We start from the raw sequence: 27,815 nt of genomic DNA on the forward strand, positions 1-27,815 counted from the left end.
GTGATGGATCAAGCAATTCCCCTTAGGGTTACTACAGCTCCTGCAGTAGCCAAGGCCCTCCTTGGTCTCTTGACCAGGGTAGGGTTTCCTAAGGAGGTGGTTTCAGACAGAGGTACCAACTTCAGGTCTGCTTACCTGAAACACATGTGGAAAAAGTGTGGGGTGCAGTACAAGTTATTATTATTGTGAAATTTATAACGCGCTCAGTTACCCAGGGGCATCCCGGCGCTAGACACAGCGAAGGAAAAAGACTCAAACTCAGCCACTACACCGGAAACAAATGGGTGTTGAGGAGTTTCCTAAAGTGCAGAATGTTAGGCTCTGAGCGTATCTTAAGGGGCAGGGAGTTCCACAGTGCCGCCACTTGCACCGAGAAACGCCGGCCACCCGAACGAGCTCTTTTAACTCTGGCTGACTGAAGCAGGTGTTTTTGGTCAGAGCGAAGAACCCGTGTGGACTTATATGGACGTGCCATATTAATCAAAATGGAGGGGCCCCTCCCATGCAGGATTTTGTGTGCAGTGCATAAGGATTTGAATTTCACCCGCTCCTTAACAGGGAGCCAGTGAAGAGTTTTCAGGGCCGGAGCAGCTGATTGTCTCCTAGGGACCATCATCAGCAGTCTATAGGGTGCATTCTGAACCTATTGGAGGGTCTTAAAAGTTGACTCCGGGGCACCGAGGAACAACGCGTTCCCATAATCGAGTCTAGACAAAATAAGACCACGGATCAGAAGTTTCCTTGAATAATCAGGGAGCAACGGTAACACCTTGCGAGCTGACCGCAGCAGGCCAAAACAAATCCCCGCTGTCTTCCTGGCGGGTGTCCTGAAGGACAGATCTTCTTCCAACCATACTCCTAAGCTCTTGATCTCCTTCTTAGGAGATGGTGGAACGCCCAAGGACCGGGGCCAACAACTAGCTATGAGTGAAGGCCTGGATTTGCCAAGCAACATCAGCTTAGTTTTTTCTCCATTGAGCTTCAAAGCAGAGTGGGACATCCACCGATGTACATTGGCAAGACAGTCGTGGAGAACCTCAGGTCGTTCCGCCAGCTGGGTCAGACCTACTACCAGCTGAGTATCATCAGCGTAGCTGATTATCTTCACACCTAAAGGGGAGACCACTCTTTCAAGTGGAGTCATATAAACATTAAATAAAGTAGGGCTCAAAGATGAGCCCTGGGGGACTCCACATTGAAGAGGGAACGAGGTCGACTGCTCTGCCCCTTCCCAGACTTGATCAAAAATGTCTGAGAGGAAGGACTCAAGCCACTTCAGGGCCATTCCCGTAATGCCCACCTCTGACAGACGTTGGAGGAGCACCTGCTGACTAATGGTGTCGAAGGCAGCACTCAAGTCCAGGAGGATCACTGCCACTGACCCCCCTGAATCAAGAATGCTCCTTGCTTCCTCCACCACTGCCAATAAGGCCGTGTCCGTCCCCTGACCAGGGCGAAAGCCAGTCTGGGAGTCTCCCAACAAACAATGGAATTCAAGATGGTGTGAGAGCTGGCGATTAACCTATTTTTCTGCAATTTTAGAAAACCCGGGCAAAAGTGAAATGGGCCTAAAATTGGCCAAATTGGAAGGGTCCAAGCCCGTTTTTTTCAGCAGTGCTTTAACAACTGCTTTTTTCCAACTCTGGGGCACCGTACCCTGAGAAAGGGAAAGATTGATAAGGTCCGTAAGCGAGGTGGAAAGAATGTTGGCCACTTGTTTGAGCCATTTCATAGGCACCGGGTCACTAGGCGACCCACTCTTCATTACTTTCAGGACTTTTACAACCTCTTCCTCCGTAAAAGGGCCAAAGGAGGACAGCTCAAAAGGGCATGTTACTGGGCCAAAACCCACCTCCAAATTCTGTGACGTCACCGGCAAAGAGGACAAGATCTTCTCTATTTTAGGGTGAAAGAAGTCTGCCAACTCCTCACATTTTTCCTGAGGGTTACCATGCACGACTGGAGGGACCAGAGCCTTCAGAAGATCCTTAAAGATTTTAAAGGATTCCCCTGAGGAGTTACTCGCCCTATCAATCCTGTCACTGAAGTAGCTAATTTTAGCGTCCTTCAAAGCGACTTTGTATTTCCTCATGGCTACCTTATAGTCTTGCCGGCTCTCTTCATTCCACTCTCTCCTCCATGCCCGTTCCTATCTTTTACAGATTGTTCTCAGACACCTAAGTTCAGGAGTGTACCAGGGAGCGGAACCAGTTCTTCTTTCCCTGGTTGGCCTTTTCTTTTTCGGTATTATTAGATCAAGGGAACTAGTCAGCCAATTTTCCACGTGCTGGTCAGCTGTAATTGGGTCAGAGACAGGGGGGGGACAGGTTCTCGACAACTCAACCGACCAGCTGTCCACTGGCAGCCTAGACCATAGCCGCTCAACTGTATACCGTCTGGGTACAGGATCTCTCCCCTTCTCCAACTGCCACCTAAGGGGGACTAGGCAATGGTCTGTCCAAGGAAGCGCCAGGGGCGGCAGGGCCTGTAGGTTCTCTGAATTAGAGAAAGCTGCATCCAACTGGTGACCCTTGTTGTGGGTAGCTCCGATGTTAACGAGCTGCAGATCAAGTGCTCCCAACATGCCTCGTAGGTCTCTCGCCACTTCAAAATGCAGGTTGAGGTCCCCAAGGACTATAAAGTTGGAAGATGCGGCGGCTAATTGTATAACCGACTCAAGAAAAGAATCAGTGAAATTCCCTATCGCTGCAGGAGGCCGATAGACGAGAAGGCCCGCAATAGAAATGGTGGGAGAGATAAGTAGCGAGAATTGACAGCATTCACAGTTATCAATACCCATATCTAAGGCTTTACACGTGAATTTATCTCTGTACAAAATGGCCACTCCTCCCCCTCTCCCGACCGGCCTATCTGAATGAAACATAAGATGTCCAGGAGGAAGGGCTTGGACAATATCAGGTCCTGAGCATGGAATGAATGAATGAATGAATGAATGAATGAATGAATGAATGAATGAATGAATGAATGAATGAATGAATTCTTTATTGTTTGGTTACTCAAAACCATTACATTAAAATCATTATACGAGGTTATAAAATTACAAAAGTTAAAACCGACAGAGTTTGTACTGCCCAAGGGGCGGGCTTGCGGAGGGTGAGGGTCATGTTGCGACTTAGATCAACAAAGACTCTATGAGTGGAAGCCCTCCGGGGCCATCAGTAGAGTTTGTGCCTGGTAAATGAACTTTCCAAAGGAGGCCATATGCTTTACCGTTGTCAAGGTGTAGAGGAAGATGGTCGCCTCCTTTGCAGTGTGTGTTCCTGATTGTCTTAGAATTGGCCTGAGGTAGAGACTGCGGGCCGTGCGCAGGACCGGGCAGCAGAATAGTAGGTGGGCCAGTGACTCACGTTTGTACCTGCAGAGCCTGCATTCCCGGGCACCTGGGCCGGCAGTACCAAAGCCATAAAGTTCTTTGAGAGGCAGCGGATGTAGTCTAGACGCTAAGATCTTGTGAAGGGCTGCGCGGCCCACGGCCTGCTTAAGATGGTATTTGGGATTATGCAGGATTTGTGGTGAGGACAAGGACTCGTGTAGGTCTTTTTTTACCAATGACTCCAGATCCAATTCTCTTGACCGCACCCGCACTTGCTTTTTGATGGAATGTTTGATGGCAGTGTAGCTAACATATTCTGGGTTCCAAGACTCAGTGGCGAGATTGAGGTGGACCTTCGCCGCCTTGAGGGTGGCCGACCAGGGATTCCCTGGTTCCCTGAAGATGCAATTCAGCGTTGCCTTAAGCGTGTTCTCCTTTGCCGTCGTTGTTAAGAAGTAGTATTTGCTTAGGGCGGCCATCTCTTCCAGGTATTGCTGATTGAGTGAGAACTCCAGGCGAACGAGAGTGTTTCTGGTACACCTCGGAAGATGGAATAATCTCTTGTAGGCTCTGCAATGGATTTTTTCTAGTTCTTTATGCAGTTTGCCTGGAAATGCTTGGAGAGCATAATTTAGGGCCGGCATTAATTTTGCTCTGAGTACTCGTTGGATAGCTAGTGTGGACGGGCTGTATAAGGAGGCGTGCAGCTTGCAGATAGCGTAAGTTATAGTATTGCCTTTGCCTTGGATAGTCTTTAGGTGCGCGCTTGAGAGCCCCGACTCCTGAAAGCAAATTCCCAAGTAAGTGTACCGCTGAATGCTTTTCAGCAGAAGGTGGCCAAGCCTCCATTTTACTGTTTTTTTCTTTGGGTACTTTCCAAAAATAATAATTTTAGACTTGGATGGGTTAGCTACAAGCTTGTTTTTGTCATTGTATGCGGCCAGTGCAGTCAGCGCCTTTTGTAGCCCAATTCTTGTATGGTCCAAAAGCACCAAGTCGTCGGCATATTGCATAATGTGGATTTTTGTCCCGCCGATCTTTGGCACGAGCAGAGCCGCTCCGCACAAGGCCCTCTCCATATCTGCAGTATATAAATTGAATAGCATTGGAGCTAGCACACACCCTTGTTTTAGGCCACGATCCGTGTTGATCTTTATGGATGCGTGATCCCTCGAGAGTTTGATTCTTACCCATGTTTTGTGGTACAGGGATTGGATCGCCCTCAACAAAGCTGGATTGATGTTCCATTGGGCCAGCTTGCTCCACAGTATAGCACGATCTACCCCGTCAAACGCCGCCGAGTAGTCAATAAAGCCGGCGAATAAGGGGGGGCTTTTGGGTGCCCGAGCGTGGTGGACCAGATAAGAGAGTGCAGTGATGTTATCGACTGTGGAGGACCCTGGTCTAAATCCTGTTTGGCATAGTGGGAGTAGGCCTTCAGCATTCGTCCAGTCTGTAAGGTCCCTCAAGATTGCGCTGGCGTATGCTTTTCCCTCGATGTCCAGAAGGGCAATCAGGCGATAATTTGAAGGTTCAGATTTGGGGCCCTTTTTGTGGATTGGCTGTAGGAGCGAGCCTCTCCATGAATCGGGGACGTCACCCAGGAGCCAGCATTCATTGTACAGGTGGGACAAGGTCTTTGACCAGAAGTCGATGTTTGCCTTGAATAAGTGTCCGGGAAGGCCGTTGGGCCCCGGGGCACCATTTTGTCTGATGTTTTTTAGAATATTGGTCACCACCAATCTTCCCGGCGGGGCAGTCATCTCGGTGATAGGGTCTGAGTCGGCTCCCTCGTCAATTGTTTCGTTTTGCTTGGAATCAGTCCCGGTTTCAATGTAAAGGGATTTTACATGTGCGATCCAAGTGGGAGCGTCGAGAGAGTTTTCTCTATGGTTTGTGCACCGTCCAAGGGTGTTTAGGTGGTGCCAAAACTCCTGCGATTTTCCTGGGCTCAGCAAGTCGTAGATTTTCAGCCATTGTGCTTCACAGTAATCTCGTTTTGCCTCCCAGACCTACTTGGAGTGACTTTTGCTGGCCTCTTGGAGTTGTTTCTTCGTTGTGCCTGAGCCATGTTTGTAGAAGAGTTTGCGTTTCTTGCTCAGTTGTTTAGCGCTGATTATAAGTTCCACCTTGTGTCCGTAGTTGAGTGGGGGGTGCCTGTTAGCTGTATTGCTTGGTGTTCCACGAAGGGTTGCTGCCAGGGTCCCAGTGGTGGCGTTCCAGGTGGCTATTGCGCCCGTTTTCTGTTCATTCAGTGGCCAACCTGGCCACTGGTTTGCCCAATTGTTAAAAGATGTAATTGAGGTCTGTGCCCATTTAATTCTTCCGGGCAGTTTTATCAGATCTTCATCGTTAGATGCACCAATGTATTCGAGCCTATGGCGAGTGTCCGCTGTGAAATTCAGTGTGATGATTAGCGCAGCGTGATCGCTATCACTTCGCGGATGTACTGTGTAATTTGACATGAGATGTTGTAATTTTTCACTGAGGATGATGTAATCGATCGTTGTTTGATTGTTATATGTAGGACCAACAAAGGACCCAGGACTGAGATTTAGGAGGACCGAGTGCGCTGTCGCCAGCTTGTAAGTTTTTAATAGGTCATTCAGGGCGATGGTGGCCCCAGGCTGAAGACGTCGTGTGGTTGATGTCCCTATATTATGTGGGTTGAAATCGCCGAGAATGATGCATTCCAGGGCCGGATGTTGGAGCATTAAGGACTCTAGGAGGGTTGTCAACGTGGCCAAATTGGGTATGGGCCCGTGTGAGTTGTAGTAGAGATTGATTAATAAAAGCGAGCAGTGACCATTTATCAGGCGGCAGCCTTTCAGGATGCCTGCCTGAAGATTGTCTGGAAGATTGGGAATTGCCACGAATTCCAGGCTGAGTGAGTGCTTTATGTAGACACATATCCCCCCTGACGGTCTTCCGAATATGTTAGGCTTTTTTGCAGGTTTTCCATATTCTGCGTATCCTCTTAATGAGAGCGGGTGGAGCTGCCAGGATTCTTGTATGCAGATAATATCTGCCTCTTCCATGAATGTCACTGCATTTTTGTTAAGAAGCAGCCTTCTGAGTCCTGCGACGTTCCAAGACATGATTTTCAGGCAATCCGGCGGTTGTACCTGTCTGGAGGATTTTTTCGGACGATTGGCGCTTTGCCGAGGGGTGTCTCGGGGCATCGTGGCTATGTTAGGATCTTGAGTTTAATGCTCGTGGCAGCCAGGACCAGTCATTACATGCGCGTCCCAAGGTTGCGCATATGCGTGTACCCTGATTTGGGTGAGTTGTTATTTTGATTGGGGTACTAATGGTCAGTCCAGTGTTTGTGGCGCCTTTGGACCCCTGGAGGCTGGGCGCCATTTGGCGCGTGTCGTTGGGATGGGTGTGCGGGCTTAGGTTCCCTCCAGATCGCTGATCTATGTTTCCCATCTGGGAGCGTGTAAATTGAGTTTTTAAAACGAGTGGGTATTTTTTGGTGCGCATAGGTTTTATTTTTATGCCCCAACTTTCCTTTAGCTTGTGCTGACTTTTCAGGGCCTCGGCCATGTGCGGGCTCACGAAGGTTAGCTCCGTGGGTTCGTTTGTCTCCTCCGCGTCTGGCGGGATGAAGGAGATGGTTTCAATGTCTGTAGTATTGGTTCCCTCCAACCCTGGGATGTTTGCAAAAAGTTTTAATAAATTGCTACGGTTGAGGATGTCCCACGACCCCTGGGAGACATAGTCAGGATACAGCATTATCTTGCGGTCCTGGGAGTGGGTTATTCGGCAGGCTGTATCCGCCCCTTGGCCTCCTGTTTGTGGAATTTGTGCTGTGTCCACTTGAGTGTCATTTGCGTGCCTGTTTGACCCAACTGGCCCCAATTGCTGCCGAAAAGACTGTCTGTGACACGCTGGGCACATTTGTGGGTAGTGACAGCTGTTCAATTTCCTTGAGGTCTGTAACAGTCAGAGGCGCATGCGATACGCAGCCCTGCGTGATCGTTGATGGAGCTGCGGCCTGGGGGTCATGTCTTTTTGAGAGTGCCTGGGTTGCTTCAGCTGAACTTTGGTCCGTTGCTTGTTTTAAGCGTGGTGCTGTGGAAACTGGCTGGGGGTTTACGAATGAGGTTGTTGCTAAGTTGGAGGGCTGAGTGTCTTCGACTTTTATCTCGATTGTTTCCAGTATTTTTACGGTTGCTCCCAGTTTGGTCATTTCCTGATTCACGTTGTGAGCGGGCGTCTTATTCTCAGGCCGTAGCCATTCCCGGATGGTTCTGGGAGCGAGAGATTTATTTCTATTTGCCTTATTGAGTTTTTTTAATTTTTTCTTGTTTTTTCTAGATAGGATGTGGGAACCTGGGCTGGTTAGTGTGGTAATGTGCGGGGGCTCGTGGTTTTGTGTTTTGATCATAGTGGCTTCTGGCCTGCTCATGTTGAGTGTCGGTAATGGTGCCTCCCAGGCGGTTTTGTCTTCTTTATTGATCTGTATCGAGTGGTTTGTTGGGTTTCTTGAGTCTTCTGTTTTTGGGGGCTGCGGGGTTGGTTCCTGAGAGATCGGGGCCTTGATCTTGCCAACTTCGCTCTTGAGGTCCTCCACCAATGTGGTCATGATGGCCGGAAGTTTTCCTAAATTGTTCAAAATGGGGCTGCAGCTACATGACTCCGGGTTGAGGTGTGTGCTGTCCTGTGCTCTGCGAATCAGGGAGTTCAGATGGTCCAGTTTACAGTTGATTCCAGATATTAGATTTGCGACAGTTTGTTTATCTGGGCATCGAGCTTGTCAGCGTGCATTATTGCCGCACCTGTCATAGAGATAAGTGTCTCGTTGATCAGAGCTAGGTGATCTGTGATCACTGGGGAGCTCTCCCCCCTGTCCGAGCTTCTGCTCATTAAAGTTGGTGGCGGGGTTGTTTTATCTTGTTCACAGGTTCTCTGGAGCATCGAGTTTGACAGTATGATCACTGGGGAACTCTCCCCCCTATCCGAGCTTCTACTCAATGAAGTTGGTGACAAGATCATTTTATCTTGTTCACAGTGGCTCTGGTGCATCAAGATCGAAGGTGGGGGGTGCCGAGCCTGTATTTCTGTGATGCCCCCTCTTTCACAACTTTCATGTATTAGGCTGGTTGCATCAAGCATGTGCTCCCCTGTTGCCGGGGTTGCGCTACATGTGCTAATCAATATGTCAGCCGCCAGGGCCCCATTTAGGCTTGAGTTCGAGTGAGGGTCTTCGAGTGAGTGATATATGGGAGTTGTTAGGCTTCCCCGGGCCTCTGGCTTAAGGGGTATGCCACCCTGTGGCGTAGTTGTTGTTGATGATGGGGGCCTTCCTGGATCCCGTGAGGCAGTAGGACTGGGGTGTAGGCTGTCCTCAAAGGCTTTGTTGGTCGGGGTGCCGCTTAACGGTCTGATTGGTGCCGCTGGATTTGTGACCGGGGGATAAAAGAAGCTTCTTATGTCACTGTTTCCTAGAGAGATGTTTGCCCCGGGACTGGGAAATAGGTGTGCCGGTTTATACCGCCTCCCATCTTGCCCTGCTTGCGACGATGTCAGTGCTGGATATATAGTTGATAATCCTGGTGACGTTGGCGTTGCCCCAGTGGCACCAGGTGTTCCCGGGGTTCCCCCCTCCGACAGCCCAGGTCCGGAGTAGAGGCCACCCGTCCCTGGAGGGTAGAAAAGTTTTGCCTTCCGTCTCCTGGCTGTTCTATGTGGTCGAGGTTTTTCCTGTGCCTGCAGTAAGGAAGAGTTTCTGGTCCTCATTGTTTTGCCCTGTTTTGGCTATCACTTTTTCCTTATTGGAAGGTAGACGCAGCGGAGATTCGATGTCCGTCAATTTGGGTGTTTTCCCCGGCGTCTGCGTCTGTGCCCTTCTGTTGAAGGCCGCTGATGGGCTAGTTAGAGCGAGCGGGGCACACAGGGGGGAGCCACCAGCGAAGTCGGACCTAGTCAGACCAGCCTAGGCCACCACCCTCGGGCTCTTACTTCGCAGCTGCCTCTAACGGCGGCCGCGCTCGCGGTCTCTTGATCAGCTGGGCTTTCCAGAGGCAGTTTAGGGCGTCTCCTGTGCGTTTGGGTCTCTCCCCGTTCGCCCGCACTTGTTGTTTGCCTCACTTCACTTGAGGCTCAGTGCTCAATGCTGGGCACTGGGTGCTGGGTGCTAATTTCTGAGCTGAGGCTGCCAGTTCCCGCCTTCCGCCTCCGCCTGGTCGGGGCTACGCGCTGAATGCGCCGGTTTCGGCCCCTCCTTGCCAGCAGTTCTCCTTGTCTCCTTGTGTCTCCTTGTGTCCCCTTCTGCTCATGGGACAATGCTAACTGATTGCACACTGGTTGCACGGTGGTTACTGGATCTTATTCAGTGCTGCGTTCGTCGGGGCCCCAGTACTGCAAGCCCCGAGCACTCCTACACTGCAAGTCCCACAGTGCACAGGCTTTTTCACCGCTTAACAGGCATCGTTTTGTTCAGGCTTTTGTTCATGCAGGAACTGCTGAAACTACAGAAACTGTCTTAAAGTTCAAGCTGTGTTCACTTTACATCAGCCGCTTTGTTGTTTTGGCTGTTGGCTGTTGTCTGTTGTTGCCTGTTGTATTGTGTTGTGAGATTTCAGCGTTTCTGTCTCGTTTGGGGGTTGGGGCTGGGGTTGGGGCTCCTGCTGTCTTTGGCTGCCTCCTGCCTCGCTACCTGCTCAGCTCACACTGCCTCCTTCAGTGAGCATCAAAGCGGATTCAGTGTGGCAGTGTAGGCAATGTGGTGCGAGGTGAGGGGCCGTGGGGGCTGGGGGGCTGTGGGACCGCACTCTCTCCTCACTCCCGCCTCTCTCCTGCCCCCGCCTTCGCCTCTTGCTCACCTCGCCTCTCCACTCTGGATGCCGGTGCTGCGCCTCAGCTCGCAGCGCCTCTCCTCACCTTGCCGAGTTGCCTTGCCTTGCCTCGCCACTGCAGTCCCGGCTCAGCCCTGCTCCGTTGCCAGTAACGCACGACTCGCTGATTCCACTTCTGCAGCTTGCAAGCTCCTGGATTCGGCGATGGTGGTAGCGTTTCGCCGTTTTCGGCGTTTTCAGCGTTCGTGCTCGCTTCAGCACAGCTCGCTCAGCTCGCTTCGGCTGTGACTGCTGATGCTCCTCTCTCTCTCTGAGTCTCTGCTGCCACCTGCTGGTCCTGAGCATGGGGTCAGCCAAGTTTCAGTAAGAAGCAAGGCGTCTAAGCTGTGGTCCAGAATCAACGAATTAATTTCCGTGGCGTGACAGGGCAATGACCTGCAATTAGGCAGAGCCATAGAAATTTGAATGCGATCTTTTGACGAACTACCGGAGCAACATAAGGAGCAGTTCTTAAAGGGGACACCTTCTGCCCATTGGTAGCCGCAACTAGGGTCTCTAGGAACGCGTAGCGAAAGTAAAGTGTTACTGGAGTACCTGCGAGTAGGATCCGTGAGTCCGGTCGAGCTGGGCAGAGTAATGCGCCCTATGCCCGTCTGGGCCCGGACGGGCACAGACGGGCTTAACTCTGACGAGACTCCGGCGACGTTTTGGCGATGACGCTGCGTGATGACGCTGCGCGTCAGCATGGCTGGCTTTATGTTCGCCCAGCGTCAATAAACTAGAGCGCTGACCGCGCCGCCGGCAGTGTACCCCCTCCCAAAATGGCCACCACAAACGACAGTGGGCAAGGGACCCGCGATAACGCGGTGTTCTCACAATTAGAGTGGGAGTAAGCGTGACAGCCGTGCAAGCCTGCGGATGGCCTCAGGTAAAAGCAGGGGAAAAAGGTAAACTAAGAACCAAAACAAAATAGGCAAAAACGGGACGATTAAAAAAGAATTAAACAGAGCAGAGTTGCAGTAATATGCTGTGAGCACAAAGTCCTTCCTAGAGCGCTATGAATCAAGATGTTAAGGGCGCTCACCTGGGAAGAGCCTGTCTTTATGCTCGCCCAGCGTCAATAAACTAGAGCGCTGACCGCGCCGCCGGCAGTGTACCCCCTTCCAAAATGGCCACCACAAACGACGGAGGGCAAGGGACCCGCGATAACGCGGTGTTCTCACAATTAGAGTGGGGGTAAGCGTGACAGCCGTGCAAGTCTGCGGATGGCCTTAGGTAAAAGCAGGGGAAAAAAGTTTACTACCCCATACCAACCACAGACCAATGGCCTTGTTGAGAGATTCAACAAGACATTGAAAGGTATGATCATGGGACTCCCTGAAAAACTCAAAAGGAGATGGGATGTTCTGTTGCCATGCCTGATTTTCGCTTATAGGGAAGTGCCACAGAAAGGACCCAAGCAAGACATTGTGGACTATGTGCTTGGCCTAAGGTCCAGAATGGCTGAGTACATGAAAAAGGCATCCAAGAATCTTGAGGCCAGCCAAGAGCTGCAGAAGCACTGGTATGACCAAAAAGCTGCCATGGTTGAATTTCAACCTGGACAACAGGCTTGGCTTTTGGAGCCAGTGGCACCAAGGGCTCTCCAAGACAGATGGGGTGGCCCTTACCCTATCCTGGAGAAAAAGAATGAGGTCACTTACTTAGTGGACCTAGGCACCAGCAGGACACCCAAAAGGGTTATCCATGTGAACCGCCTGAAACTCTACAATGACAGGGCTGACCTCACCATGCTGATGGTGACTGATGAGGAACAGGAAGCAGAGAGTGAACCACTCCCTGATCTAGTCTATTCCAGCCCAAAAGATGGGTCGGTGGATGGAGTGGTCTTTTCAGACACCCTCTCTCCCCAACACCAGATTGACTGCAGGCAAGTCTTGCAACAGTTTGCTAGCATCTTTTCCTTGACCCCTGGCCTGACCAGCTGGTATACCCATGATGTGGACACTGGGGACAGTAACCCTGTCAAAAACAAAATCTATCAACAATCAGAGAAAGTCAAGGAAAGCATCAAAGCTGAAGTCAGCAAGATGCTGGAGCTAGGGGTGATTGAACCCTCTGAGAGCCCCTGGGCTAGCCCAGTGGTTCTGACCCCAAAACTCATCAACGGGGTGGAAAGAGTTGAGGTTCTGTGTGGACTTTAGAGGGCTCAACTCTGTCACCAAGACAGATGCTCACCCCATTCCTAGAGCAGATGAGTTGATAGACAAGCTAGGGGCAGCCAAATTCCTCAGTACCTTTGACTAAACTGCTGGGTACTGGCAGATTGGCATGGCCCCAGGAGCCAAACAAAAGACAGCATTATCGACCGCTGATGGGCACTATCAGTTTACTGTAATGCCTTTTGGGTTTGCCCCTGCCACCTTCCAGAGGTTGGTGAACCAAGTCCTCACTGGATTGGAGTCCTTTAGTGCAGCTTATCTTGATATTGCGGTCTTTAGCTCCACCTGGCAGGATCACCTGATCCACCTTGGGAAGGTTCTACAAGCCCTGCAATCTGCAGGACTTACTATCAAGGCATCCAAATGCCAGATAGGGCAGGGCACTGTAGTGTACTTGGGCCACCTTGTTGGTGGAGGCCAGGTCCAACCCTTACAGCCCAAGAGCCAGATTATCATGGACTGAGCAGTTCCAACCACCCACACCCAAGTCAGGGCATTCCTTGGCTTGACTGGATACTACAGGAAGTGTGTGAAGGGATATGGGTCCTTTGTGACTCCCCTCACAGAATTCACATCCAATAAAGTGCCCAAGAAGCCTCGAACACTGGACTGTTTGCTTCTTTCAGCATGTCAAAAGCCTTTTGGCAGCTATGTGCTCAGCACCCATTCTAAAAGCACCAGACGACTCCAAGCAGTTCATAGTGCAAACTGATGCCTCAGAGCTGGGGATAGGAGCAGTCCTCTCCTAGATCAATGAGGAAGGCCAAGACCAACCTGTTGGTTTTATAAGCAGGAGGCTACTCCCCAGAGAGCAGCGTTGGAGTGCCATTCAGAGGGAGGCCTTTGCTGTGGTTTGGTTGCTGAAGAAGTTGAGGCCCTACTTTGTTTGAACTCACTTCCTGGTTCAAACTGACCGCAGACCTCTTAGATGGCTAATACAGATGGGAGAGGAAAATCCAAAGCTATTGAGATGGTCCATTTCCCTACAGGGTATGGACTTTGAAGTGGAACATCGACCAGGGACTGCCCATGCCAATGCAGATGGACTTTCCAGGTCCTTCCACTTAGACAATGAAGACTCCCTAGGGCAAGGTTGGTGGTGTGGGCACCGGTGCTTGAGCCCTGTACCCCTACAGTACCCAGGGCCATTCCTGAGCACTAAGTGCAGTGATGCCATTGAGAGTATATGGTGCTGGGAGGTCGACATTACGACCTCCACAACACCATAATGGCTAAACTGAAGACTGACCAGTTTGGTATCAAACTTCTCAGCACATTAAAACCACACTGATGCCAGTGTGGGATTTAATGAGAAATGCACCACAGAGGGCATCTTAGAGATGCCTCCTGAAACCTAACCACAATCCACGTCTTTAAGAGGGTCGAGGCAGGCAGGTGTCGCCGGTATTTAGGCAGGAGCAGGTTCCAGGATCGACAGGCCGGTAGGGCTGGGTCCAAGTCAGTTGTCGTCCTGTGGTTAGCAGCTGCGTATGCGTCTTCTTCCTCGTTGTCTTCTTTCTTCTTTACTTATAGGGATTTGAGGAAGGAAGGTTCAGGGAGTCCCTAAATACTGAATTTAGGGGCATTACAGGTAGGGCAAGAGCAGGGACCAATAGGTCCCTGTCCTGGAGTGGGTAAACCCCTCTAGCCTGCTCCTCTCCTGTGGGAGGGGGGCAGGAGCCTAGCTGTGAGAGCAGGGCTCCCCATCTTCAAGATGGCCGGAGCCCGGGGTAGTCCTTCACCTCTTCTCCCCCACCTGAGGGGTGGGGTTGGCACAGGCTGGCACACCCCCCTTCCTGACATAGATTTTCCCGCCAGTCTTCCTGCCAGAATGGGGGTCAAGACTGGTGGGGCCAGTTGCTGGGTACAGCAAATTTAAATTGTCTGGAGAAGCTCACAAAGGCTGCATACCTTTGAAGCTTCCCCCTGCCCATCCTGGGGGAGGAGACCTTGCACCTCACCCAGGATGTGCATTGTTGCAGGCCCAGGAGAGCGGGGGCTCTCCACCCAGGGGTCCAGCTACATATCTGCTGTGTGGCAGCCTCTGCAGCCACTAAGCCCAGACGTGGATAGTAGGTTAGGTTTTCAGAGGGCATCTCTAAGATGCCCTCTGGTGCATTTTACATTAAATCCCACACTGGCATCAGTGTGGATTTAATGTGCTGAGAAGTTTGATACCAAACTTGTCAGTCTCCAATGTAGCCATTATGGTGCTGTGGAGTTCGTAATGACAACCTCCCAGCACCATATACTCATAATGGCATCACTGCACTTACAGTGCCCAGGAATGGACCTGGGTACTGTAGGGACACAGGTCTCATGCACCTGTGCCCACAACTCTGGCATAGGGCACCCAGCTAGAGGGGTTACGGAAGTATGCCAGGGCAGTGGGTTCTGTTGGCATGGCACACAGGGATGTGTGCCATGTCGACTTTTAGTCCTGCACCTAGACACTCAGCCTGCAAAGGCAGTGTATGGGTGTCAGGGTACAGGGCCCCTGAGGGTGGCACAGTAAGTGCTGCAGTCCTTAGGGGTCTTCTCTGGTCACCATGCCCTGGGTACCATTTATCAGGGGCTGACAGGTGGCCAGAGATGCCAATTGGGTTTTAGTTTCAACACCGTTTTAGGGAAGGAACACAGGCCCTGGGTACCTGGTTGGCAGGAACCTAGAGCACACTCCGTCAAAGCACATCAGCAGTTCAGAAAAAAGTGGGGGCATAATGCAAAAAAGATTGCACTCATGTGTGGGACACCTGAATCTATGCCCAGAACCCCAACTTTACCAGTCGAGTACTCACCTGGAAACCGGTAACTCACTTACCTGCCATTGAATAACATTGACTGGTGTGATTCGAAAAAACTTCGCAGTGTCCAATTTTGAAAACTGAAAAGATTCATATAAAGTCATCCGAACTCCAAAGTACTCACCTGTGATCAGGAGAGAAGCCAGTGCTGTACCTTGTGCCCATAACTGAACCGCAAAGTAATCCCTATCGGGTTTACTAGTAATCTGAATTTTCTCCATAGGAATCAATTGTCTGCTTTTCTGTGAAATTTCTTCTTAGTGTCTACTTTTGAAAACTTGAAATATTCTTTAAAAATCATACGAAATACTGAAATGAAATTGCTTACCAGTTTTAAGTTGAGACCCCAGTGCTGGACCCAGGAGACCATTACTGGATTAAGAAAAAGTAACGAGATCGTACCTTACCTGCAACCTGAATTTTTTCCCATTGGATAACATTGCCAGATTTCTGATGAAAAGTTTCCAAGTGTGAACTTTTAAAATAGCTTTATATTCCTGAAAAATCACTGCAATACACAAAACGTTTTTACTAAAGTGTTCTCAGCTCAGACCCTAGGACTGAACCTAGAAGCCAGTCCTGGAAGCAGCAAAGTAATCTGCAAAGTAATCAACTGTGTTTATATAAGAAAATCCATTGAGCTCAATTGTGTGTAGAATTGTGTTGCCTACTGCAACCCCTGTACCTAATGTGTTTACAAATTTTATTGCCTTTCTGCAAAGTACTCATGAGACCTCTCATATTGAGAGCCGTATATTTTGATACCTGTTGGTTCTAGAAATAAAACAACTATATCTTTAATATAAAAACAATTGGCCTGGAGTTCAGTCTTTGAGTTTGACTGACTGAGTGTGTACAACAAATGCTTTACACGGTCTTCTGGTACTGCCTTACTGCTCGACCAAGCTACCACTTAGAGAGTAAGGTCACACCTGGCTTTAACCTCTGTTATACCTCTGGGGTTTGTGGACTCTATACACACTGTACCTTATTCTGGTCCAGTATATATAGAGCCACTTTCTCACAATTACCCTAAAACCAATGACACTATTTTCCTCTATAGGACTGTTATTCTTGAAAAAGTTTCCATGTGTGGAGTCTGAAAACCTAAAGAAATTCTATAAAATTGTACTGTTTAACACCTTAGCTGCTTCGATCGTTCAGCACCGAGTGCTGAACGTTCGAATAACTAGCGCTGGCCCGTCGGCCAACGGTCGTGCGCAGCACTGGGGAGGTAGCGCTTGTGACGACCGTTGGCCGACGGCAGCGCTTAAGGGGTTAACAAAAACGATTTTACTTACCGATTTACAGGAAATATCACAGAGCAGTATCTAGGTATACTACTCTGTGTAAGAAAAGTAATCCAAAAAGTAACTTACTTGGTATTTTACTGAAAAGCCCATTCAGGTCTATGTATTGTATTTACAAAGTATTGCATTTCTCTGCAACCATACCGTAAGTCACAACAAAGAGCATGCGCAATTACAATTCAAACTGTTTACAAACTGCATTACCACTGTAAAGTATTTATTGCTTACCTGTGCCAGGCTTGCTTGGTTCTAGAAAATAAAACAAAGAATATATTTATACAAAAGCAATTGTTCTGAAGTTCAGTCTGAGTGTGAACTCATTTGCAGACTGAGTGTGTACAACAAATGCTTAACACTGTCCTCTGATACTGCTTTACTGCTCGACCACACTACCACAAATAGAGAGCGAGGTGCTATCTAACTTTACCTCTGCCTACCTTTGGGGTTCCACTGGACATTGTGCACACTTTACCTCAGTTTGTATTAGTATATACAGAGCCAGCTTCATACACTATGGCAATGTTTTGAATGTCTTGAAAGAGGATTAGATCTGGAACGTGATCTTCAAGGAGAAGGTAGAGGTCTTTTCCTTTCACCTCTTTCCTTTCACCTTAATTTTTCACCCTTTTACTTTCACTCTCACTTTCCATCCTCCTTTTCACTTTCCATCCTCCTTTTCACTTTTACTCTATTTTCACTCAACTCTTATTCTGTGCACCTCTCCTGCTTTTCCCTGCCGCTGCTTCCCCTGCGGCCCATCCCTCCCAGCGCGACCAGCCCAAGCCAGTTTCCCCTCCCAGTCTCGCCTCCATTCTGTCCAGCCCTCCCCAACCCCTACTTAATGGCAGCTGTTGCGCGCCGCTGGTGCACCAAAGGCAAGCTTGTCTGCACCCGCCAGTGACCAGCGCCAGGAAGCCTGGACCTTCAACACGCCAACGCTACAACCAGGCGGCACTCAACGCGCTCAATCCAGGTCGCAACAACTCCAAGCTAGCATCACCAGCCGACAGCCATCCACCCTTCAGCTGTGACCGCTGCTGCCACTTCTGCAGCACCGCCAAGACCACGGATCCAGCACAAACTGCCCGCAACAACGCAACACACCAAAGACCCTGCAATGCATTCTCCTCAATGTCCAATCCCTCCACAAACACGTCACCAAAATCTGTGACCTCCTTGACAGCACCACCCCTGATGTTGCATTCCTCACTGAAACCTGGACTAACGCCATCACAGGACCTGACATCGCCACTCCCAGAGAATACAAGATCTCTCGGAAGTACCACCCCACCCACCCTGTCAGGAGGAAGTGGGGGAATCGCCATCGTCCACAAATCCACCCTCCGACTGAGCACACTTTCAGGCGAGCCCACAGACCTTATGGAACACCTACACTTTAAGATACAGGCCATCCCTACCCACCACCCTCCGGGGAACCCCCGAACACCGAGGACCCTTCACCCACTCCATCATGGACAGCATCATCCCTGCAGGACATCGTGTCCACCAACTACACCTTGCTGGGAGACCTCAACAACCAACAAGAACCCAACACCATATCCCTCTTTGACGACCTCCACAACATAGGACTCAGATAGGTCGTGAGTCCACGCACTGAGCAGGACACACCCTCGATCCCATCTGCACCATGGGAAACTCCATCACTTTCGGCCACACAACAGAACTCCCTTGGACAGCCCATTGCTGCATCAATTTCACCTTGAGAACACCCACCATTGACAGAACCCAGCACCTGCTCCCACACAAAAATTTGACTAAAATCACAAACGACCAGCTCACCACCTCACTAAGCAACTCCACCCCAACCATCACGGACGACGACCCCAACACCACAGCCCGAACCTTGCATAGATGGATCTCAGACTGCGCCAAACCCATAGCCCCCCTCAAGAAGAGACACACGCCAGGAAAGCCAGCTGGTTCACCACCGAACTTCTAGAGTCCAGACACATATGCCGCCACCTTGAAAAAGCCTGGAGGAACTCCAAATCTACAGAAGCCCACAACAACTACACAGCTCCCACAAACGCTCACCACCAACTCATCAGAAATACAAGAAAGAACACTATCCAAGACAGGATCTCCACACCACTCACAAAAGCAAAGAACTCTTCAGTATCATCAAGGAGTTTGCCCAACCAATCGAGTCTTCAGACATCCTTCCCTCACAAGACCTCTGCAACAAACTCAGCACCTTCTTCCACCACAAAATGAAAAATATTTACAATTTCGAAGAAGACAGCCAACACACCGAACCCTCACCAACCACTCCCGTCACCTTGAAGCCAACGATTGATAGCTGAAAAGCCATCACCACCGAAGACACATTAAAGATGATAAAGTCAATCCAATCCGGGGCCCCATGTACCCCTGCCCCCACATCTTCCACAGAGCTGCGACACCATCACCCCAATGCTTCGCCACACAGTCAATTGCTCCCTCGAGAAATGCCTCCTTCCCCTACGACTGGAAGCACGGAGAGATCAACCCCCTCCTGTAGAAACCATCCGTGGATCCCACCGACCTCTAGAATTAAAAACCCATCTCCCTGCTCCAGTTCCCAGCGAAAGTCATTGAGAAAGTTATCAACAACCAACTCGCCACCTTTATCAAAGAGCACAACATCTTTGACTCCTCCAAATCCGGCTTCAGAAAGAACCACAGCACGGAAACCACCCTCCTGGCTGCAACACACGACATACGCTCCCTCCTGGGCAGAGGAGCAGAGTGACTGGTGGCCACCGTCCCTGAACCTTGGCGTACAAATTGATCCTGCCCTATCTTTCGATTCACAGGTAAATAGGACAGTGTCAACTTGTTGTGGCATTATTAGAATCTTAAAGAAAATTGCCCCCTACCTGTCCTTGGTAGCCCGGAAAACTACGACAGCTGGCTTAGTACTATCGAGGCTAGGTTATAGTAATTCCCTTTATGGCGGCATCAATAAAGGCTCTATCTACAGCCTCCAAAAGGTGCAGAATGCGGCAGCCAGGTTGGTTTTAAGCCTTCCTAGGAGAGCGTCTGCAACAAAGGCCAGAAGGGACCTTCACTGGCTTCCGATTCCATCTAGGATCTCCTTCAAAATTCTTTGTCTGGCCCATGGTGCTATCCATGACTCAGGATCAGAAGGTATTAGATCTCTTTTGTGTGCATACACCCCCACTAGAAGGAGTAGTTTCTGTCCTGTAACTCCAGTTCTGTAGTAGGGGATCTCTGTGTATAGTCATAATCTAGTGAATAGTCCCGCCCATGTGCGCGGACCCCGGAGCAATCAAAAATAATCTCTTAAGCTGTCAAAACATGCAGACCTGCATAGACACTTAAGAGAGAATTTAAAGACAGATAATGCAGCCTATATCCACAGGCTACACTGTCCAATACTTCAACTAGAAATTCCACCAAAAACCACAACAGCACAGCCTGTCCAGGGTTTTCCACAGAGAAAATCTTGCCTTTAACAGCAAAACACTCTGGAATGATAGAGAGGAAGGAGTGGACAGACAAGCCCCACAGGCTGCCATTATGTGGCTCAAAACAGGATACTGTGCCTTTAAGAGAACTTTCCAGAAGCCTCACAGTATCCCAGAATGCAGTGCAGGTCCCTTTCACCTTCAGTTCTTTTTTCCGGCTCCTGCTAGCAGGACCCTGGAGCATTAGCTCTTCTTTTTTGAGTTTTTTCTATACAGTTTTTTTGGGATATTTTTGGATTTTTGTAGCTTCACTCGACGTCTTTGGCCTTTATCTGCATTCTGCTGTGTTTTTTTGGCAGAATTTCTGCAGTCTTCTTGTCTTTAGACTATTTCTAGTCTGACAAGTGCTTTGTCTGCAGCTGAACTGAAGGCCAAAGCTGAAGCACACAGGGTTTGTACTCTGTGCTTGCCTGTGTATTTTGACACCTGTCTTCTCTGTACCTTCTTTTCTAGGGGGCTTCGGCTTCCAGGTTTCAAACAGAGGAGTTTGAAGGCATCAAAGAATAGGCGTGTGGTCCCTAGGTTTGCAAAGGTAAGATGGGGAGGTAGAGCCTTCTCCACCTTGGCTCCCAAACGTTGGAACTCCCTCCCCCTGGAGCTCACCAGTCAATCTTCCTTTACAATCTTAAAAAAACTTCTGAAGACCTGGCTTTTCTCTCAAGTATAATAGGGTCTGCTCTCCCTGGGGCGTCTTGGTCTAGTTATCTGGTAGTTTGGACTTTCATGTTTGTTTGTATTGCACCTTGATGCCCCCTGGGGCTAAGTTTGCGCGGTATAAAAATGCTAATTCAGTAACCCTCATTCTCCTCGATCTTTCAGAAGCCTTGGACAAAGTCTCTCACCACACCCTAACACGCATACTTCATGACGTAGGGATCTGGGACTAGGCCCTAGACTGGATCTGCTCATTCCTCTCCAGTAGAACACAGCGTGTCAGACTCCCTCCCTTCCTCTCGGACCCCACACTGACCACCAGCGGAGTCCCCAAAGGATCCTCCCTCAGCCCAATAATGTTCAACATCAACATGGCTCTGCTTGCCCCATTGTCCGAACCCACAGACTCAAAATTGTTTCATACGCAGACACCCAACTCATCCTCTCCCTATTCAACGAACCCAACAGTCAAAAAACTTTCAAGAAGGGGGCGTGTTGAGCAGTCCAGCAAAATGGCCGCAGCCTAAAGAGGCTCCGAGGGTGAGATCGTCTCCCCAGCAATCCGCTAATTAATCAGTCATCGAAATTGTACCAAGAACCTACAGTAGGGTGGCCGAGACAGAGCAGAACGTAGCGATCCAGCTTCGGTGAATATCTAATAGCGCTAGCGCGATCTACGTGGGGGGGGGGGGGGGTGTAGGGGGGAGGCGGACTGCAGCCTACCTGTTGAGCAGCAGCTGGGGACTGAATTTTGGTGGCTGGCCCGCGAAATAGCCTGCGAGGACCGGAGTGGTGGCGGTGAGTTCCTGCGGGCAGAATATCGGCAGGCTACTGTGCCGGAGACCTTACCCGTCGCCTCCGGGCCTGATCCGACTGAGATCGGAGTCCCACCCCTGGATCATCAGGGACTAGGGCCCGTGTCAGGTAAGAAGGCCGGGCGGCCTAAAACAAAATCGAAGCTGCCACAACACAGCCGATAGGACACGGCGGGGGCCAGAACACTGATAGCATCGCAAGTGCAGGCACACACGTAGAGCAACTGATCAGATGCCGTACAACGCTGACCTATTTGGCCTGGGCTGGGCAGAGGGCCCTCTTATTGAAGAACATTGTTGGAGAGCTGGCGGGCACTAACCGGGTGCAGTAAGGGGCACAGCGCGAAGCAAAACTGCGATTGGCGGTGTAATTAAAAGCACATCAAGCTAGCCCCCAAGCGGAGTGACCAGTGTTAGGAGGCCACGTGGACACAGGGTGACTGAGATGCAGCCCAGCTTGGCATTCCAGAGGCGTAGATCCAACTGGGGGAGGTAAATTCAGCGCCAGATCACTACTACAGATATCCTGCTATCCCCTCCCCCCAGCCCCTCCCCCCACCCCAGTGGCAGCGCTGGTGTGACAACGGACAGTGCAATATACAATAGCGACACCCTGTGTCGGATGTGAGATCTCCTAAGTAGTACAATTGAAGGCCCCCAGCGCAATTGTCGCATACCCTGAGCAGGAGGACGGGCGTAATAGCGTAACGGACAATGAGCGGCAAGGGGTCCCGCACGAACCAGCAAGGCAAGCTAGATAAATTTGCCTACACTAAAGACATCCCCCAATTACCAGAACGTAAAGGGTAGATAAAGACATGGAAGAAGATGGTGGCCCCAAGGTGACGCTAAAAGATATCATGGCCGCCCGCCATAAAGTGCAAACCACGGTGGGTTCCATCTCAACAAATGTTACGTTCCTACGAGCGGACTTTCAGAAAATATCTGTTAGAGTTGCAGAGGTGTAACAAGTGACGACGGTGCTCTCCAAAGACTCCACGCTCCTGATCAAGAAGGTGACGCAGTTGGAGACAGATAACAAGCGTCTGGCGGCAAAGCTGGATGGCCAGAAAGGGCGCTCGCGCCGTAATAATGTTCGAATTACGGGGCTTCTGGAGTCGGAAGGGGATCCGCTATGGACCTCTACATTGAAGAACTCATTAATTCGCATTTACAGCCTTAAGGGCTCTCGGCCTTCTTTTCAGTGGAACACGCACATAGGGTGCCAGGTGGCAGACCGAAGCCATGAGCCCCCCAAACAACCGGTCCGGGTTATCTTCAATTTTCGTGACAGGGATGCCATTCTTCAAACGGCCAGTGTGGCACCGCCCATCCGAGTGCAAAACTAATATGCTACTTACCAGTATGCATCTGTTCTTGGCATGTAGGCTGCAGACATTCATATCTGTGCATAGATCGCCGCCTAGTGTTGGGTACGGATGATCGCACATTGTTGTCCTGGAAGAGTCTTCGAAGTATCACGAGATAGGTGGCTCCTCCCCTGGACTACAGTGGGCATGGGCATCGACTTGATAGAAGCATTGGTTATGAGTTTCCACTCCTGGATGAGTAGCTCTGCCCCCTCCTTGTACTGATCAGGTAGGTGTTGTAATAGTGTCTCAAGGGTATCATAATGTGACCTGTCACATCTGGCCAAGAGTGCCTGAGTGTTAGCAATGCGCCAGATGTTAGCCGCCTGCGCAGCTACTCTTTTCCCTGAAGTTTCCATAACCTTCGACTCTTTGTCCGGAGGAGGAGCATCACCTGTAGTCTGGGAGTTCGCTCTCTTCCGTGCATTAGAAACAACCAATGAATCCAATGGCAACTGTCCCTTTATATAAGGAGGGTCCACAGGGGCCGGCCGATATTTCTTCTCAATCCTTGGGTTTAACACCCTGGCCCTAGTGGTATCTTTAAAAATGTCTGCAGCATGCTTGAGGACCCCTTTGAGCATGGGTAGGGTTTTGACTGCCCGTTCCGAAGTTGAAAAAGTGTCGACCAGAGAGTCCTCGTCCACAGGGTCAGCATGTAGCTCGACGTCATGATTACTGGCTGCCCTCTCAATAAGGGCGTTAAAAGCAGTGGTGTCCTCAGTAGGAGACGTTTTCACACAGTACACCTGAGTGTCTGGGCCAGTCTGTGGATCCCTTGAGTCAGCAGGGTCTGTCCATTGTTGGTCTTGATCATCAGGATCAGTGTCCACATGAGAGGTCATCTTCATTGTCATTATCCCCTGTCTCAACATCTGAGTATGTTGGGGAAAATTTTTGAGGTTCCTGTCCATAGTGATGGAGGGGTTCCACAAGAGCTAGAGAAGTTGTAGAAAGTCTCTTTTTCTTCAAGGGAATCTTATATGATTCCATGGGAGTCTCTGGCATTAACTTTCGTTTGTATATTGACAGTCTCCCAGTGTCCGAGTCGAGAATTGTCTCGGCTCCTGGTCTTCAGGCTCTTCCGTAGCCTCCATTTCCATCGGCACATGTGTAGCGGCGCCAATAGATTTTTTTCGTCTCGAACATCTTCGGGCGCACCGAGGATGGTAATCCAAACTTGATAGGTGTCGACGCAGTCTGAACTTGTCTGACAAGCTTCGGCGTCGGGGCCTTCTTCGGTCCGACCGATGTACCCTTCTCCTTGATGCGTTGGAGAGCCTCCAACACTTCTTTGGCTATGAACGGAGTGGGTTTTGTCGACTCGACAGGGTCCTTGGAGCCAGTCTTCGACTTGTCCGTAGGCCTCGACCTAGGATCGATCCAGTCTTTAGGCGCGGGTCTTTTGTGCGAAACGAAACCCTTCGGTGTCTGCTTCGATGGCTCAACGGCCTTGACCATGGTCTTCGGCGCCCCTAACAGTGGCTCGACGACCTTCTTGAGTTTTCCGGCATCAACGGCCATGTTAGTTTTCTTCGGCTCCGAGGGGTTTGAGGCCTTGGAGCCGACGAGAGGCACAAGCACTTTCAGTTTCGGTTTCTACAAAGACGCTGTCGGTTTCGATTTCTTTGTATCGACCGATGGCGGTTTCGAAACCGCAGGCTCTTTAGCAATGTTCGAAGCCGCGCTTTTATGCGGGGCTGTAGAACGAGATTGTGGATCTTGGGTAAGGCCTAGTGGCGATCCCTCGACCTGAGCCTTACTGAGTGCGTCATCTTCGGCCTCTGTGCGGCCGGGTTGGCCTAGTTCTTCGCCTGAGCTATCTTCTACGGCCCCAAAGGCCTCCACGTCGTCTCCTACCTTATCGACGACGTTCTCATCTTCGTCTTTTACCTCCTCGTCTTCGGGGTCATACTCTGAGTCATGGTCCGAAGCCGGATCGGAGCAGTGTTCCTGATCCTCCAGATCAACAACCTCCTCGTCTTCGGTCCCGAAGATGTTCACGGGAACAGGCGCTGACTTCTTCGACTCCAGTCGAGTCGCGCGTCGAATCTTGAGGGTTTTTTTCGACCTGAACCGGGCAAAGGCCATACACTTGTCTTCGTTATGGTCTGGGGACAGGCACTTGTTGCACACCGGGTGGACATCGATGTGCGGGTATTTTGCATTGCAAAGGGGGCCCCGCTTGAATGGACTCCTTTCCATTTCAGATCTAAGATCGGGTAGAGTGTGGAAAGAAAAAACCTGTTGAGTCCTCGATGTCCTCTAAGCAAAGGCACTGATACCGAACGAAACGATACCGACGCTATCGAAAGCCTTTTGGCTTTATGGAAAGTTTTCCTAACTTGGGCTAAGATAGTAACATCCGAACCCAATGGCGGAAAAAACAATCTGAGGATGGAGAGGATGCCCATGCGCACTGTAGTCCAGGGGAGGAGCCACCTATCTCGTGATACTTCGAAGACTCTTCCAGGACAACAATGTGCAATCATCCGGACCAAACACTAGGCGGCGATCTATGCACAGATATGAATTCAGCAGGCCACATGCCTCGAACCGAGCCATTACTTTCAGGACAACGCAGGATCTGTTGCCTCAGCAACCACTGTGGGAGGCGTTCAAAACAGTCCTTAGGGGACAGGCCATTGCTTCCATCACAGCACAAACTGGAAGGGCAACAGGAACTGAGGACTACAAACAGCAAAGACCCACCACGCTAATGACCCAACTCATAACATCCCACAACTTGCGCCTTAAACAGCAACAACATAAGGGACGCCTCACAGAATTAACACAACAGCAACTAGAGGCCACTCGCCATAAAGTGTATGACATAGGTGATAAGGCCGGGAAGTTACTGGCATGGCTAGATAGGCGTGAAAAGAGTGATAGGTGGATTGCACAGATTTGCATGGAGGAAGGACAGGCAGCAACTGACCCACACACGATAGTGGGCGCGCTGGCGTGCCACTTTCGGGGAATCTATTAGTCAGACTTCGAGATGTCCCTGGATGAGGCGCTGTCATATGTGCGAGACCTTGCAATGCCCAAGCTAACCCCAGAGGAGGCGCTAGAGCTGGAAGATGATCTTACCATAACTAGCTGAGGGCAGCCATAGGGGCGCTGCAATCAGGTTAAGCCGTAGGGCCGAATGGTATACCGGTCGAACTTTATAAGAGGACGGGGGACTCCATAGTGCCCTATTTAATAAATATGTACACTGATAGTTTGAGAGTGGACGACCTACCGCCGGACCAACGATCGGCCACCATAGTGCAGATTCTGAAACCAGGGAAACCTGCGGATAGATGTACCTCCTATCGACCCATCTCCTTGCTAAATGCAGAGGCTAAAATCCTTGCAAAACTGCTGGCAGATAATCTCACGCCGCATTTATCGAAACTTCTACACCCAGATCAATCAGGCTTTATGCCAGGCAAGAACACGGCTCTTAACCTGAGGAGATTACAAGGTGTTTTAGTGCGCGCAAACTACGTGCAGGAACCGGCAGTGGTGCTATCACTAGACGCCCATATGGCGTTGGACATGTCCAAAAGGCCCTTTCTCTACGGAGTATTGCAGCATTTGGGGTTTGGACCAAAACTCTGTTCTTCGGTTAAGCTTTTGTATACCAAACAAATGGCCCATGTTACTGCCAATGGTCACATTTCCGAAGACTTCCCCTTAGAGAGTAACGCGCCAGGCTGCCCACTGTCGTGTTACTTTTTGCTCTGGTATTGGAGCCATTGGCTGCATGGATACGATGGGACCCAATGGTATGGGGCCTTAAATGGACAGATAGCTGGGAAGATAGAGTGTCCCTATACGCCGACATCTTGTTATATCTCGTCTCGCCGAGGCGCTCTATATTGGCCCTCCTAGATATCTGTGCGGCCTATGGCAAGGCATCCGGTTATACCATAAATTGGTCGAAATCACTACTGTATGTGTTACATGGCCCATCGCCACATCTCCCTGAAAGTTTCCCGCTGCAGATTGCGAACAGTGCGTTTAAATATTTGGGTATTTATGTCACTGCTGATTCAGAGGAATTTTTTCGTCGAAATTTGCAACCACCACTGGAACATCTCAATCAGGACGTGCGTCACTGGGGGTCGCTGCCACTGACCTTGTTGGAGAAGGAAGTGCTTTTTAAAATTATGGTCCTCCCCCGTTTTTGATATGTTTTAGAGAATACACCATACCCAATGCCGCCATCTTACTTCAGGGCGATTTCGACACAGGTCTCTAATCTTTTATGGAGTAATAAGCCTGAACGTATTGCGCAAGCTAAGCTAGTGCATAATTGGTACGATGGGGGAATAGCGCTCCCCAATGTGCAACTTTATTACTGGGTGGCGCAACTGAAAGTAATTAATCAATGGGTGCATATCTCGCAGGCAGATCCGGCATTTAAGGCAGACAGGGCGCAACTGGGCATGAGAGAAATGCTTACACCCTTATACGACAAAAAAGCAACCTTGACATTGTTCGGTCCAGTGTGCCACACGCTGGGGCTATGGCATACAGCACTGGCAAAACTGGGATGAAGAGGGGTACTGACCCAGCTCACTCCACTATGGGACACAAAACGGTTAGGAAAACTTAGGAATAGTAAGGGATTTGATTGATGGGATGATATAGGGATATCCACAGTGGGGGATATGTGGCAGGGAGAAGAGATAGTCACTTTTGAGCGCCTTTAACAGCAATACGAGTTGGCCCCTACGTAAATGTTCCGATACACACAGATACGACACGCCCTCATGTCAATACTGCCACACGGCACAGAAGTCCCGGATGCATCCCCTATGGAGGATAGGTTATTGACTGATTACATGCCAAAGAGGGCCACATCTCTTACATACCGTAAATTAGTGAATAGTATGCCAGACCGAAGAGACCTGTGAGGGGAAAAATGGTCTAAAGATATAGGTGATATGGACGATTCAGAGTGGCAGGAATCATAGGCGTCCCCAAGAGAGGTGGGCATATCCTCGCGACTCACACTG

General features: G+C 50.1%; 1 protein-coding gene across 2 annotated transcripts in view; it reads right to left on the reverse strand.

Annotated features, from left to right (window-relative positions):
- Nucleotides 1-27,815, reverse strand: part of GIGYF1 (GRB10 interacting GYF protein 1) — a 1,483,862-nt gene that overhangs the window by 855,995 nt on the left and 600,052 nt on the right. Inside the window, exon 13 of one of the 2 annotated variants that reach the window (XM_086946109.1) lies at nucleotides 16,702-16,722. The exons of the other annotated variant lie outside the window; for it this stretch is intronic. Within the exon in view, the coding sequence (XP_086802235.1) occupies nucleotides 16,702-16,722 (21 nt within the window). The remainder of the gene's footprint in view (nucleotides 1-16,701; nucleotides 16,723-27,815) is intronic. 2 annotated transcript variants of the gene reach the window in all.

This window comes from Lissotriton vulgaris, chromosome 12, assembly GCF_964263255.1.
Source record: "Lissotriton vulgaris chromosome 12, aLisVul1.2, whole genome shotgun sequence".
NCBI classification, from domain to species: Eukaryota; Metazoa; Chordata; class Amphibia; order Caudata; family Salamandridae; genus Lissotriton; species Lissotriton vulgaris.